This window comes from Mytilus edulis, chromosome 9 (genome assembly GCF_963676685.1).
Source record: "Mytilus edulis chromosome 9, xbMytEdul2.2, whole genome shotgun sequence".
Lineage (NCBI taxonomy): Eukaryota > Metazoa > Mollusca > Bivalvia > Mytilida > Mytilidae > Mytilus > Mytilus edulis.
Genome location: NC_092352.1, coordinates 37,729,349 through 37,746,483, shown reverse-complemented (window position 1 = coordinate 37,746,483; position 17,135 = coordinate 37,729,349). Strand labels below are relative to the sequence as shown.

At 33.0% G+C, this 17,135-nt stretch overlaps 1 protein-coding gene across 1 annotated transcript; it reads right to left on the bottom strand.

Annotated features, from left to right (window-relative positions):
- Nucleotides 1-320: 320 nt before the first annotated feature.
- LOC139489693 (uncharacterized) lies at nucleotides 321-14,803 on the bottom strand. Its single transcript, XM_071276359.1, has 6 exons — nucleotides 14,691-14,803; nucleotides 12,404-12,493; nucleotides 9,292-9,408; nucleotides 6,204-6,236; nucleotides 2,826-2,898; nucleotides 321-2,065 (listed from the first exon to the last, which is right to left on the bottom strand). The coding sequence occupies exons 2-6, from the start codon at nucleotides 12,468-12,470 to the stop codon at nucleotides 1,705-1,707; spliced, it is 651 nt and encodes a 216-aa protein (XP_071132460.1). The 5' UTR covers nucleotides 12,471-12,493; nucleotides 14,691-14,803; the 3' UTR covers nucleotides 321-1,704.
- Between the last annotated feature and the right edge of the window lie 2,332 nt (nucleotides 14,804-17,135).

Genomic DNA, 17,135 nt, shown 5'->3' with positions numbered 1-17,135 from the left:
ATATCATCTAAATTGCGTACCGTGAAGTTAAAGGATAATTTCATGAAATTGCTGATTAAGTACATACCTTTATACCCCTTTTGTGAATAATAATGTAGTATTTGTTTTGATTCGGAAAGATTCACAGCTGACCTTTTCTACAATCTTCTTAATACAAAATGTATATTTTTCTTTCGGGTGTCTTAATTACTTTTTGCTCTATATATATATCACTATTTTTCAAATAATTAGACCAACTATTTGATTATTCTTAAATGACTTAAATATTTTATTAAAACTATACGAAATAAGAAATCTTATATACAAACTAGAGGCTCTAAAGAGGCTGTGTCGCTCACCGTGGTCTATTTGAATATTAATCAAAGGAAACAGATGGATTCATGACAAAATTGTGTTTTGGTGATGGTGATGTGTTCGTACATCTTACTTTACTACAGTCTTGCTGCTTACAATTATTTCTATCTATAATGAACTTGGCCCAGTAGTTTCAGTGGAAAATATTAATAAAAATAAACAAATTTTATGAAAATTGTTTAAAATTGACTATAAAGGACAACAACTCCTTAGGGGGTCAATTGACCAGTTCGGTCATGTTGACTTATTTGTAAATCTTACTTTTGCTGAACATTATTGTTGTTTACTGTTTTTCTCTATCTATAATAATATTCAAGATAATAACCAAAAACAGCAAAAATTCCTTAAAATTACCTATTCAGGGGCAGCAACCCAACATCGGGTTGTCCGATTCATCTGAAAATTTCAGGGCAGATAGATCTTGACCTGATAAACAATTTTATACCATGTCAGATTTGCTCTAAATGCTTTGGTTTTTGAGTTATAAGTCAAAAACTGCATTTTACCCCTATGTTTTATTTTTAGCCATGGCGGTCATCTTGGTTGGTTGGCAGGGTCACGCGAAACATTTTTAAAACTAGAGACCCCAATAATGATTGTGGCTAAGTGTGGATTAATTTGGCCCAAAAGTTTCAGAGGAGAAGATTTTTGTAAAAGATTACTTAGATTTACGAAAAATTGTTAAAAATTGTCTATAAAGGGCAATAACTCCTAAAGGGGTCATCTGACCATTTCGGTGATTAGACTTATTTGTAAATCTTACTTTGCTGAACTTTATTGCTGTTTACAGTTTATCTCTATCTATAATAATATTCAAGATAATAATCAAAAACAGCAAAATTTCCTTAAAATTACCAATTCAGGGGAAGCAACCCAACAACGGGTTGCCCAATTCATCTGAAAATTTCAGGACAGATAGATCTTGACCTGATAAACAATTTTACTCTGTCAGATTTGCTCTTTATGCTTTGGTTTTTGAGTTATTAGCCCAAAACTGCATTTTACCCCTATGTTCTATTTTAGCCATGGCGGCCATATTGATTGGTTGGCCGGGTCATCGGACACATTTTTTAAACTAGATACTCCAATGATGATTGTGGCCAAGTTTGGTTTAATTTGGCCCAGTAGTTTCAGAGGGGAAGATTTTTGTAAAAGTTAACAACGACGACGGACGACGAACGCCGGACGCAAAGTGATGGGAAAAGCTCACTTGGCCCTTCGGGCAAGGTGAGCTAAAAAAGGATTGATGATTTTTTTTTTACAAGAAACGTACGTCTCACGTACAAAATTACAAAAGCCTTGTTTCGTTAATGAGTTAAATGGTAACGTGTACGGTGAGATGTGATAATGTTAACCATCATTTTGTATAACACAATCATCATATGCATTGTCACGTTCTTTCCCTCTCCTGTCATGGGCTGAAGTGTCGTATACATCATCAACTGTATGACTGTAAATGTTAGTTTCATCTTTTTTTATATGTCGTCTTTCATTTGTGACGTCATAAACGCCGTCAGAAGACGATGCATATTGAGCCTCATTGTCTTTTTCTGAATAATTCGTATTCGATCTATTGAATCCTGTTGGACCTGGATCTAAGACAAAATACTGACCATCGTCCAACTGAGTTGCAGCTTTAGGTGTAGTCGGCGCGGTATGAGTAATGGGACACGAATCTTCAGTTTTCTGTTTTTCTCTTTTGTTCCTTTTCCTGAAAGTATTCAATATGTGTTATTTTTTACATGGATGATTAAAACTTAATAGTTAAAAAATGGACCACTAAGACACGAAGAACAGTAAACGTTAGATGGATTCCGTTTGGAGTTTATTTGATTCCCATTGCACTGTTTAAATATCGCAAATACGACCATTACTTATTTTTACAACTCCAGCTACAGGATTTTGAGAAAGAACTTTTAAAATCAATACTACATGGGTCTTAAATAGTCACATGTTCATCACAAACCGGTTGACAAATGTGACGTATTTAGGCGGTATTAGAGCATAAGACATCAGAACAGAATCTTGAGCTGCAAGTTCTGATCGCATCCTTTATCAATCTCGTTGTACTTGTTTCTAGTCTTAATTCAAATGCAAGGTAAACATAGCATTGATAGATTCGCTTACCCTCTCCATCGTTTTTTTGTTTCAGTTGAGTAAATCATGTTTTCATTGGTTTGTATATTAATCTGAACTTATGGGTTCTAATCAACTAATGTACGTATTCTAAGGATATGACATATATGTAAAATAAATCTGAATGAAACAGTTAAAACGGTGGAAACTGTATTCAAAAGAATGAAACTTGTCAATGTCACCACGTCACTGCCTTCTTTATTTCATTGACTATGGATTTTTTTAATACAAACCTTTTATTATAGTTATTCAAACGAGAAATTTACAATTTTCATTTATAAATCTTTGAAAATGTTTTATGCACATGATGCATGTAGCAAGTTAAAGATACTCACCTGCGACAGTAGATAAATACTACAATGATTACCAGAGCAACTATAAATCCTAGAATCCCTCCGACAATTATTCCTGTTAATCCAAAAACAAATCAACGTTAGACAGCTGATTATTATGTGTGTAAGTGTGTGTGTTTGACTTCAAAGTATCAGAAATATTAATTGAGTCTAGTATACTTGCTTAGTTAATGGAACCGTCAAACCGGCTTTTTTTTTAATGTTTCTGATCACATTAAGACAGGAAGAAACTTACCATATTTTGCTCAGATGTTGCAAAGTCGTTTTGAGAATCACATATGCGATCTTGCTAATTTTAAGGTTCATCTTCATATTCTGTTTGACTAACACAGTATTTTATTACATGTGTGTAAGACTTTATCTTCCTATAATATTTTGCATCCAAAATCCTCTAAAGAGTTAACGAGGATAAAATTTCCTATTTTTTCATAATTTACCTGAATAGTTTTGAGATGGCCTTCCTTCACTTTACTTCCGATGTTAAATTGATTGTGGATAAGAATATACATTGTACATGTATATATAATCGTTATTTTTGTTATTTTGGAAATTGGAATATTCGTTGTCTCGAACTCGGTTGACTCGAAATTTCGGGTGAGTCGAAGTTTTCACGTGGTCCCGAAATTTGTTCCATATAAATGTATGTAATTCGACTCCTGATGAGTCGAAATTGGATGAGTCGAAATTTCGGTTGAGTCGAACTAAATTTACGATCCCAAGGTTAACAAAAGCATTAAAAATTCATTATTTATCTCGAACTAGTACACATATGTCAAAATATGACCTCCGGCATTTAAATGGATTGAAGAGTTAATCTGACAATACACGTGTAATTAAATTTCCAGTCACTGACCACGGTATTGATTTATGACATGCTATTTCCACGAGTGTTTACCTAAGATTATCTTTTATAAATTTTTTATAAATAATTAGTGATGCATTGTTAATTTTCATGAATAAGTATATAAAATGTTTACAAAACAATTAATTGTGATTTACACTAATGAGCTTGGGTGTGTATAAAGTAAGGATTATGACTTCCGTTGATGATCACCTAAAAACTACTCAATCGGCGTCTTTAATCTTGTTGTTCTTTTGAAAAGAAAGAGTGAGATAAAACAAAATGAAGGGAATTTAAATTTTCTAAAGTCTCTTGTATCCAAGAATAAACAATTTTGTCAACTATAAACGACCTGAATAACGGAACTATTGATTGGAAATTACTCTCTCGGATAAGAGCCATAGAAAAAGGTTGTAACGGAAACAATTGAAAAAGTAAAAATAATGTTATCATAATAATGAAAGACCTTGACATACAAGTACATCGATTTCATACCAGAATATCGATCTCCTTCCAATATTCACCCGGATTTATATTAGCTTTACCAAGCTAAGCAAGAGTTGTGTCCCTTGTTCTGTCAAACTTTCGGTTTTCGTTTGAGTCGAACTATGTGTATCTCGAAATTTTTCTCTGGTCCGGCTGACTTCGAGATAACGAGAGTCGACTGTATTTGCATTTTATGTATTTACGTGCTCAGATATACGCCAAATTATTGTCAGAATACCCAACTGAGCTGTTGACTGTATATTAAAGTTAAGATTGACATGATTTTAGGAAACACAATTACATCATAGTCGTTGGCAACTTAATGTTTAGTGTCCTATGAGACTAAACAATCAATATCAGCGGTGCTGACCAAAATGGGATTTTAAATGAAATTTATAAATTTGTTAACTTGGTCGACTACAATTGTAACTCACAAACTAAAAAAAATAAAGTAAGAAAGGATTGAAGTTTAAATTGCGAGAGAATGACCGAAATTGCACAACAATTTACTACGTACAAATTCCTAAACAACTTAAAATTCCAATGAAAATGTTTCATGAACTCTTTCTACAGTGTGGGAATTAGTATTCCTGACATGTTTTGGTTGCCCCGATACTCACAAGATTTGTTTTTGTCGTTTAGGTTAAAGTGAAATTATAAAACGAGGCGGGGATGCCAAAAGAACAAAAGTACCGTTTACGTATTAGATAAATGATTTTTTTCCGGCAAACGAATATAATTTTGACGTCATACTTGCTTGGAGAATTTTATATTACAGACTTAACAATAGTAACTTAAATTGGCTTATTAAATTGTATCTTGTCTTAGGGAGGGATAAATCATACTTTGTAAAGAATCACTCTGATTCAAACAAAAAATTCTCTGAAACCGATATTATCAAGATGCTTGATTTCTTGATTGACAACATATTTGTAACGTTCGGAGGACGTGTTTTTCAACAGACTGTCGGCATCCCAATGGGAACAAATTGTGCCCCTCTACTTGCCGACTTGTTTCTTTATTATTATGAGGCTGACTTCATGCAGGAACTTCTTAGGAAGAAAGATAAGAAGTTAGCAATATCCTTTAACTCTACTTTCCGCTATATAGATGACGTTCTTTCACTAAACAATTCAAAATTTGGTGACTATGTGGAACGCATCTATCCCATCGAATTGGAGATAAAGGATACTACAGATACAGTTAAGTCGGCTTCATATCTTGACTTACATCTAGAAATTGACAATGAGGGTCGGTTGAAAACAAAACTTTACGACAAAAGAGATGATTTCAGCTTTCCAATTGTGAACTTTCCATTTCTAAGTAGCAACATTCCAGCAGCACCTGCATACGCGGTATATATCTCCCAATTAATACGATATTCCCGTGCTTGCATTTCCTATCATGATTTTCTTGATAGAGGGTTGCTGCTCACAAGGAAGCTATTAAACCAAGAGTTCCAAATGGTGAAGTTGAAATCATCCCTTCGTAAATTTTACGGACGCCATCACGAGTTGGTTGACCGTTATGGAATAACCGTTTCACAAATGATATCGGATATGTTCCTTACGTCGTATTTACAATCCCCTTCCTTTTCATGAATGTGACCTACCGAATTAGACTATTTACCGGATTTGTAATCACATAAGCAACACGACGGGTGCCACATGTGGAGCAGGATCTGCTTACCCTTCCGGAGCACCTGAGATCACCCCTAGTTTTTGGTGGGGTTCGTGTTGTTTATTCTTTAGTTTTCTATGTTGTGTCATGTGTACTATTGTTTTTCTGTTTGTCCTTTTCATTTTTAGCCATGGCGTTGTCAGTTTGTTTTAGATTTATGAGTTTGACTGTCCCTTTGGTATCTTTCGTCCCTCTTTGAACAGCCTCAGATTCACTACAATGAAAAGTCGAACATGATATTGACATTATATTATTGTATTTATGATAGTGGAGAAAACTTCAAATGTCTCCACAAATCATTAATTCTTGTGTTGTTAGTGTCTTTTTTGTGAGTTGTTTATTTTTTCCCTTACCTGTTTTAGCTGAAATATTATTTTCTGTGTGATCTGAAATAATAATATTGAAGTATTTGAAGTATTGCCGATTACTAGTAAACATTTTAAATGTAATTTTTGGAATTCTTTAAAACGGGAATTCGTTTGCATTAAAATACAAAATAGTAGTTATGTGAGTCATTTAAAATTATCAAGTTCCTTCCCTTTGTGTAATACTGGCTTTGGTTTTATCATTTCCTTATTCTAATTGCATCTTATTGTTCATGCTAAATAATTATGAAGACTATACACAAAAAATTATCGTAAGGAAAATGAAAGATGGTGTAAAGCGTACAAGGTCGCCTCAGATGGACACTAGACTGCCTATTTCAAGAGAGTTATTGGGTCGTATTTTGTCAATATTATCTTGTATCTGCAGTTCTGCATACGAGGTAAGGCTATTCAAGGCGGTTTTTCCTTGGCCTTTCATGGTCTTTTTAGGGTTGGGGAGTTGACAGTTCAAACTATGAGTAATTTAAACATGAATGATGTACAAATTTACAAAAAATATTTAGAAATTCGTTTGGTTTCATCTAAGACCGATCAGTTTGGTAGAGGCGTAACCATACACATTCCGGAGCAATTAGACAAATGTATTTGTCCGGTGGTTTTATTGCCTTACTATTTGCGAGACAGACCTGTAGTAGACGGACCGCTATTTTGTCATTTTGACGGTAAACCATTGACTAAATACCAGTTTTCTGCAATACTCAAAAAGTGCTTTAGGTATTGATAATGCTCGTTGGTCATCTCACTCTTTCAGAATAGGTATGGCTACAGCCTGTGCCATTGAAGGGTTATCCGACAAAAGATTAAAAGTTTAGGTCGTTTGAAATCAGGTGCATATTTGCGTTACATACGAATTCCCGTTTAATTGTTTATGTATATTGCTGTTAGTTTCAGATTCTCCTATAAGGGTTTAGATTATTGGGTTGTCAATTATTAAGAATGCGTTTGTGGAATCAAGGCAACGCCCGGGAGGATCTAATTTGGCTTTGAATAGGTTGGGAGTAAATATTTGAAGGCAAGGAACCGGTGGACTAACTCTCTCTAAGATGAAAAATCGCATTAGAATAATGCTGAGATTTGAAGATCATCCCAGCTATATTATAGTGCACATTGGGGGAAATGATATAGGTAATATCAAACTAGGTTACTTACATAACCAGCTTGTTAAATTTATGTCATGGTTATCAAATAAATTGCCTGAAACGACATTAATTTGGTCGCAAGTATTACCAAGATTGCAGTGGAGGTATTCAACCAATGGGAGTTGTTTGGAGAAGTGCAGACGTCGGATAAACAGCTCCATTGGTGTCCACATGACAAAGCATGGAGGCTTTTACATTCGGTATCCTGACATAAAAGCTACACATAAGTTCCTAGCAGAAGATGGGGTGCATTTAACTAAGATAGGAAATAACAAATTTCAGAATATAATCCAGGGAGCACTAGAAACAATTATTTCTAGTTAGACGGGTGGCATTACTTTTCCAGACGACTATTATACACTTTGAATTTTGATAGTTGACTCGTTGTAAATATTATATCTGCTCATATTATAAACTTTGTAATTAGTTTAGATGACACATCAGCGTTACTGATACTGTTTTATGTATAATGTAAATAATTTCTTCCTTGTTCCTCTGTTCATTTATTATAAATTGTTTCATTCAAATTTGCTTCAAATGGCACAGCCACACACAGCTCCCCCCAATTTTATTGGCGGTTGACGGCTCTACGAAACTTTTATCTGAGGGCTAAAATTGTCGCAGCACCGTCAATTTGGCAGATTTCGCTGCTCTTAAAGAACATATTTCCTGTTTACAGACTTATTTAAATCGTATGATAGCATAATCCTCTGATTTCCAGGGTTAATAGCTTATCTTGAACTTGCCCCTTTTCATATATGGTCTGCCACCTCGAACATATTCGGCGATCATCATACAACATTTTCAAAGAAACAGATGCATTTCTATCACTGAATTTTAGTTCATATCATATCACAAATTGCATTTCATATAATAGTACATATATCATATTTGTTAATAAATGCTGTGGCCATTTCCTGCCAACTCTAATTTGTTATTTTTTAATGAGCATCTTTGAGCATTAAGATAATACAAGGCTGTATATTGTCAGAGTTTTTCACATAAATCCTTATACTTTCTATGTGTGTTGGTGTTTGTTTTATTGCACTACTGTTTTCAATTGCTTTCCTCTAATAGTTGATGTGTTTCTGTAATCCAGATTTGTATTCTCTCAATCGATGTATGACTTTTGAACAGCGGTATACTCTTGTAGCCTTTAGCTAAACACTTTTCGTTTAAAATGTCATAATTACATAGAAATAAGAAGATTTGCCTCAGATATTATAAGTTAGTGTTAACCTACAATGTTCTCAACCTTGTTAAATAGCAGAATCGTCGTTGGCGAGTAGAGCTAGGTGAGTTGGGTTGTGTTGATTCATGTATACATATAATACGATTACATTTTTGAGAATCGGAATTAAATAGGTAAAGTTATCAAACAAAATAAAAGCCAGTGATTAAGTTGAATCTTTTGAAAGAAAAATTAAATAGTTTGTAGGCAATAAAGATCAAGCTTATCTGAATGATAAGTGATATGTTAAATTGATAAGTATCAACTTTTAAAATTCTTTTTTTAATTTTAATATCCCCAGAGAAATAAATGGTACATGTACACGTATACAATACTTTATCTATGCATATTTGAAACAGTATCAATCGTATACCCCCTTTCATCTACATATTCTATTTATAGAGTCGGCCATATTGCAGTGGTTGACATGCTGGGTCATCGGACACATTTTTATACCTGATATTCTTATGATAATTGGCCATGTGAGCTAAGGATCAGCTTTGAGCTTTTATAATAATATCACATGTTCAAAAACATGAGAATTATAATGAGTTTTAAACCTAGTATCTATGACGAGTTTATAATAATGCTGCTACACATCGCAATTAACACTGTAATACGGTCGATTGTAGTACAGATTATATATTCTCTAGTGTGAAATATAATTAGAATATTTTTGTCTTACCTTTTTCACTTCCGTACTCGCATAGTGCTGAAAAGGTCAGATTACAAGACATTGGAACATACCGCAAGTTTTCATTCAGTAATACACATTCGATATTATGAAAGTTGGCAGTCTCATCTGGAATTATAAAGACATCTTATTTGAGTCTCAATTTGAGAGCAAACGTAATGAATAATGATGAGGACGGCGACAAAGAGTTCTATTACTACGATTTCGCGACGACAATGATTTTCTATTGTTGATTACAATCTTAAAATAATTTTAAAAAAGAACACTAGAAAGTACGCTGACAATCAATGTTAAATTGACATTGACTTTCTATTGTTGATTAAAATCTCAAAAGAGGTGAAAAAAGAACACGAGAAAGTATTGGCTTTATCGTGACAATCGATAAAGATAGATAACAAATAACATTCGACAGAAATGTTAAGAATGTATAGATCTGCCTACTATATTTTTGATTAGCAAATACTTTCTGCAAGTTTTGCTATTATCTTGAAACAATTATTAATTAGAGTGGAACTGTAATTATAAAAAAAAATATCAGCAGGACAGCATCCACTAAATTTTCAGTTAACTCGTCGTGAATGCGTTTGTCCTTTAATGGTGATTATTATCTATGTTTGTGTTGTTAACAGAAACTTTTTCGACTTGTGTGTTTTTTTGCGAATACAATAAAAGAGAGTAGATAATAAAAGATAAACAACTGTTATTCAATGACAATCGTCAAACAAAAATAAACAGTTGTGTAAGTCAGGAATCTGATGTACAGTAGTTGTCGTTTGTTTATGTAATTTATACGTGTTTTTCGTTTCTCGTTTTTTTTATATAGATTAGACCGTTGGTTTTCCCGTTTGAATGGTTTTACACTAGTAATTTTGGGGCCCTTTATAGCTTGTTGTTCGGTGTGAGCCAAGGCTCCGTGTTTAAGGCCGTACATTGACCTATAATAGTTTACTTTTTTAAATTGTTATTTGGATGGAGAGTTGTCTCATTGGCACTCACACCACATCTTCCTATATCTATGTAGAAATGACAAAAAATTGTCAGTTAACTCCCTCAAGGAGATAAATATAGATTTGTGACCAATTTTGGTGTTTTAACCATAAATCTTGAAGCTATTATGAATATACTTAAGCCTTCCACAGCAACATGAACTCTACATAAAGGTCAATATGGATGACGTCGTCTCATTTTTGTTTATTGTTTAAGTCCGAGTGTCCAGATAACATGATCAGAAAGGCATAGTTTCTTTCAACACAAATATTGTTATTGCTCTGTAACAATTTCATGCAAAAATTTATGGCGGTAGACATAGTTACAAAGTAACCTCCAGTTTTAGTTTCAAAAGGAAAACACATAAGAAAGTAACAAATTCATTTCATTGAAAAGGTCTTTATAGTTTCTTGCATTGGTATCAACGGTAATTAACATCATTTCCCTTAGATTATACTATAGCACAAAAAGACAGTCATATAATGTTTTTGCATTTTTTTTCTTAATTTGTATTATTTTAAAAAGGACGTACTTATCGGCGAAAAACTTAAAATATAATTTTAATATATAATGTTACCCTTTGTAGAAAAATTTATCGTGCCCAGCCTAGTTATACAATTAGAACAGCTGTTTGTACTCATTGCATTTGATGTTTAGGTTTTAATCTAAGTTACAAACCTGCTCATGCATTTTTTATTGTTATTCAACGCAAATTTATTTTCTAAGATATTTGGGACGATCTTATTTCATAAAGGATTTCTATTGTCTACTTATTGTACCTAGAACTTATTTACCCGATGTAGGTCTTTAAGTTGAAGTTCAATTCAATAAAAGTTAATCGGGCATGACTAATTAGATACGCCCTCTTAAAATCAGGGGCCCGAAATAGGATTGGGAAAAACACCCAGCAAAATACCTTAATTTACCATTTCAAGAATTTGTTTGATTCAAAGTGCTTTTGGTTGCTTAAATATCTTCGATCAATAATCAGGCGGTATTTTGTGGAAATAAATAACCTGTCCCGAACCGGGAGATGTTGGCTGCAATAGGAATTAATTTATAAAAACGTCCATATCTCATTTACTTATAATGGCCGTTATTGTTTGTTAATTCATGACGATTTGAATATGACATTCGTCTATCATGGAGAACAAAAAAGAAGGGGGGCTTTATAACTTACGAGTTCGATCATTATTGTTCAAATATTATTACGGCATACGTTTTACCTCTAGCGAACGCTCTGCCTTATTGTAAAAAGTGCCACTCTAAATTTGTGAACATTTGCTTCAGATTGATCCACTTTGAATTTAGTCGTGAATATGCATGACATATTTGCCACTGGACATAAAGGAGCAATAAATTAATCAGCTTCATTTAGTGATTTATAATAATTTGTCCTCAGTTGATTATAGTCTCAAACAGTTTTCCAATTTTTATATATTTCATTTTTATTTACATTTGAATTTTTATGCGTAAATCTTAGCATTTCTTCCATCATTTTTCTCTTTGCATTTAATCTTTTTTTTTTAATATTAAAAAAACGTTGTCGTAGTACATACACATCAGGGGTTTCATTGTATAATATCCAGCAAAACTAACAGGGGAGGGACTACATCAGAAAAACAATCTTCATTGAGTAGAAATAACTCATATATTGAAGCATACAATGACGGCTCCCTCGTCTAGGTGACAACATTTGCTGTTTGAAGTTTATTTATATCTCAGACTGGTATAATAGTTGTCATAAAAGGGAAAAAAATGATAAAAAAGGTTGACAACAATTTATAAAAAAGATTCAACTTATTTTGAGCGATTCATTTTTTTAATATTGTCTTGCTAATCGGTTTTGTTATATTTTGTTTGAACGAACTAACTAGCCGAAAAGTTCCGGAGCAACTTAATAACTAGTTACTTTGTTCTTCCTCTGATTTAAAAGTTCCACCGGAACAAAGTGACTAGTTGAAAAGTTCCTTTTTGCCAAATTAGTCGGGCTCGGGGATCTGAACACCCCTTTTTGTTCGGAGGCCTTTTAATATCAATATTAACTTATCAATGAACTTTTACTATTACACAAAACTAGACACAAACAGTAAAATCAAACGGTTGAAAAACTTACTTTTAATCTCAGCGAAAGTCTCATTTTTAATCCATTTGACTACAGGTCGTCTGTTGTATACTGTCATATCCTCAACTTTGTGCAAGGTTTCTAAAATAAGGAGAGTTAGTGTTTGAAAGTTTTATAAATATTGAAATTTAGAAAAGAAACATTGATGTTAAAATAGTTGTTAAATGTGTTTGATTATAAATTGTTTTTACAAATATTGATAACAAATACTTTTGTCTGTTTATTATTGGGGACTATATATCTTGTTGAATAATGTTCGTTGTTTTGCTTCCTCGGTGACATATACATGTTAATTGCACCAAACAAATAATTTATTTATATTCCTCAATTCAAGAGGGCAAATAATGTGTCACATTTAACAAACGTTTGGGAGCTGTAATTGTTCCATTTGTCCAAATCCATACCACAAATTATGTTATTATTCCATATAAATGTATTAATCGAAATATTGGATCTGTCATGTTGGTGTATATAAATAAACTCATCATAGATACCAGGACTAAATTTTATATATACGCCAGACGCGCGTTTCGTCTACAAAAGACTCGTCAGTGACGCTCGAATCCAAAGAAGTTAAAAAAAAGCCAAATAAAGTACGAAGTTGAAGAGCATTGAGTATAAACAGCTTGTAGACAAAATATGTTAGGCATAATACCCTCTTGTTCATAAACTGTATAAAATTTGGCGTTACCACATGGATCTTTCTCTGAACCAGGACAAATTAAATTGCAATTTTCCATCTTTGTCTCGACCATGTTAGACAACGAGTTTAAACAAGCACACCAACTATCCTTATAAATTGATCAATGATAAACTATAGTTTGTTAAAACAAAGCGTTGTATAGGCAAAAAATCAGATCTGTACATTAAAGTAAACATGATTTTGTCCCATATTACTACGGAATGTTTAATTTGTTGTAGTCAATATCTGATATTCTTTCTTCGTTTACTGCATAGACGAATGCAAACTGTCACATGATATGAGTCAATCAACCTTTTTGGTGATATTCATGTCGCTTTATTTACATTAATGAGAACTTGTAATTATCTTTTCGTATTTTATACTTTTGATAATTGTGCTGTTCGTTTTGCTCCGATGTTTATTCTGATATTCCCCTTAGTATTTTCCTACTTCGTTCAATTAATGTAGAACAAACGTCATTAGAAGTGAATAGTGTATTATATCAATAGTCGAATTTGTTTGTCTTCTATTAGCATTATGTTGTATAAATGACCTTTAAGACTGTTGTTATATAACTGTCAAATATTGTTTCTCATGTCAATATAATATTTTAATATTTGGTTGAATATTTTCGCGGATAAAGTTAGAATTTTATCACTTTCGCATGGAGGGTACAAATCACTAACCGCTGATGGCATCAGGCATAATGGTAACACACCAAGATTTGAACAGAGGGTAATATTCCATTTGTATTACATTGTAGCTATAGCTATCACAAGAGGTTTCCGCCAAAAATAGCTTAAAATTAGTAAAACTGAGATTTTCACACTTTAGACCTTTGACGGCATTCAGCAAAAAATCTTCAGCACTGTAGCACTTTGAGTCAGGCTTAAATCGATAGAAATTATAGTGATCTCCAAAATATAACCAATATTAACCGTGCAGTACATGTAGGTTAGTCCTTTAAAATTTATTTTTACACATACACATTTTGTCACCGTACGTTAAATTATTACATTTTTGATCTGTTTTATTTTTCTTTTTGCGTTTAGAACTTTGTTGGCCCTTAATTTTCAGTCATCCACCGCAATACAGTTAAAACTGCATTAACTTTTGAAGAACACCGATTTTCAATTATGCCTTCTTTCCAAAATTTCTCCACACTGCTATTTAAATTGACAACACTTCTTATGCAGAAGCATCCTACTGACCTTGACTTTGTCATACCAGGAATGGTTTACTTTTACAAATTGTTACTTTGTTAGAGAGCTGTCTCATTGGCTCCCATACCACATCTTCTTATATCTAGTTATGTAGTAACAGCTTGTAGAACAGATACTGCAATCGAGTTCCAGTATCACAAGTGAGAAAGTACAATGAGTTTTATACAATCAAGAATTTAAAGCACGTGACTTGACAAACTAAACTAACAGAGGCGTTCCTCAACCTGTGCCATATTGCAAGCAAACGGTTTGATTCATAATACAAATACATAATTTAAATAGTACGCTAGTGCCCTCATTAAATTCAAAAATGAAATGAACAATTATTTCTAGTTTGCTTCTTTAAAAATATGAATATTAAACATTTATTTACCTTCAATGCAAATAATTTGTTTTTCCTACATTCGTAGGAACAAGCTGACGTTATATTCCACTTGAACTTAGAATGAGAATAAGGTTGAGCAGGTATATCCCATGTTCCGTTATTGTAAAAACAACCTGCAATAAAAACAAAAATACCTAATAAACTAGTCGAAGGGTCTTTCCCGTTTAACTATGTAATGCCCACTTTACGACGGTCACCTTTCATTTGATATGCGACAAGTATACCTTCTGAAACTTTTCTCTTTTCGCACTAAATGACCCTATCCACCTAAATGTTCGAGGTCGGAAGTATGATTTTTGCTGACTTGATGATCTTTTATTTGCTATGCAACGTAGTGGAAAGACTTTTAACAAGTATGTTACAAATATCCAGCATTATTTTTATAAAATTCTACACAGTTTTTGAATCCGTAGAAAATTGTTTTTATAATGATTCAACTTCTTTTTTATGCCTAATTTAGACATTTTTAAAGTTTAAATTCTAGAAATAGATAACATTTTATTTTATTTTATTAATTAGACAATGTGATTTATGAATTGATATTTCATTATAAATGGAAAACTTTGAGAATTTTATCATTTTTTGAGAATGAGTATATGTTTTATATAACTAATTTTTAGAGATTCAAGCTCAGGATAATTATTTGTGGGAAAGACGTAAATCATTTTTATTATTTTATTTTTAAGCTATCTTAATTTGTAAATATGTATTTGGTATAACATAGTGTCTCGTAAGTCAGTCTTTGGCTGTATATTGTTTTTTTTTTATTATGTGTATGAATTATTTTTATTTCAATCAATACGTGACACTTTAATAAACGCTTTATTTTTTTTTTATTTTTTTATATTATCATCTTTTTTATCTTCATATTTTTTTATAAGAAAACAATATGACGAAGAAATTATTTTTACATGGAATATTTTTTGTTGACTACAAGAAGTAACACACACCCTCAAATTGTCAGAACATTTACATGTACATTCATAACCTTTAAAAAATAAATGTGTGTTGCTTCTCTGTTAATCATGCCGTAATTAGAAGTAAAAGACTGTTCGGATTGTCTTTCTGCTGACTGTTGCCATTTTCTACCTCCCACTTATTACAGAATAGTAAGCAAACATACAAGCATACTTCTTACCAAACAAAACAAAAATGTTTAACTATGAATTGAGATGATGTCAATTTCAGAAAAGATGGGTTTAATCCATATTAAATAAGATATTTTGATTAGTTGTTTACTTTTCGTATGTTTGGTTTTTTTTATTAACTTTTTTTTTAAAATAATAAGATACTAGTGTATAAAAACAGTATGCAAAGAGGATCATTGGGGAATTTAGTGCGGTCCGGGGTGTTTGAATCCCCCTTTATTTGACTATAAATGCATTTGAATGGGGACATACAGTTGTAATCCCCCCTTTATCTTGTGTTAGAAACCCTCTTTTAAAAGTGGCTGGATCTGGCCCGGATTATTTAATGTGTATCGTGATGACCTGGCAAAAATTCCAGAGGAACATAAAACGAACCTGTACTTTTTTGCAAATATCTCCAATGCCTAGCAATTCGTCACTTAGTAATGCCGGCGTCACACATTGGCGTATAGACCGGCGTGCACCAGACGTACAGAGTAAATTGACAAAGTCCGTATACGTTAGTTGCACGCCAAATGAACGCTAAGCAATCGTTAAACGTGCGTTGCATAAGTTTGAAGTACGTCAAAATGCAAAGGTATACGCTTTAAAAATTTTCATCCAGCTCAGACGTTTGCCAAGCTTATACCTGTACGCTACACGTACGTAATACATAGGCTACAAGCAAGTTGAAAACGCTACAGATAAGTTTCAGATACGTTTAGGGACGTTGTATACCCTTCAAGCTCGTTCGACTTTTACTTAAACGTATGCTGGTATGTTTGTAACAAACAGCCTATTATTAAACCTCCCACACACCGAAAAGCACGGATTATCGTCCCAAATACGACCCGGACGCGTCTCATATACGTTCAAGAGATCTTTTCCTTCGTAACGTGCAATCCATCACTTTATGCGCCAGACATACGCCAACATACGTTACTTTAACCCCCGATAAACGCTTATGTACGCTTCTCGTACGCCCAATTCAAGCTTAAACTCGTTTTGCACACGATACAGATATGATTGACAGGTTGAATGCATCCAGCGTATTATAAGCGTACATGGTTTTAGCTATACGCTGATTTGTGACGCCGATATTACACGCGATTCGTTTTAGCGTAGGACAGACTTCTCCGTTCTGTTATGGCTAAGGGAAAATGTATTATTTTGCCTTTGGTATAATAATATAAACGGTATCAATTTTACTGCTCCAGATACACATCTCGACAAATCATGTCTCTTTAGTGATGCCCAAGTCCAAACTATAGCTGATTTACAATACATAAATCGATTGAGAAAAAAA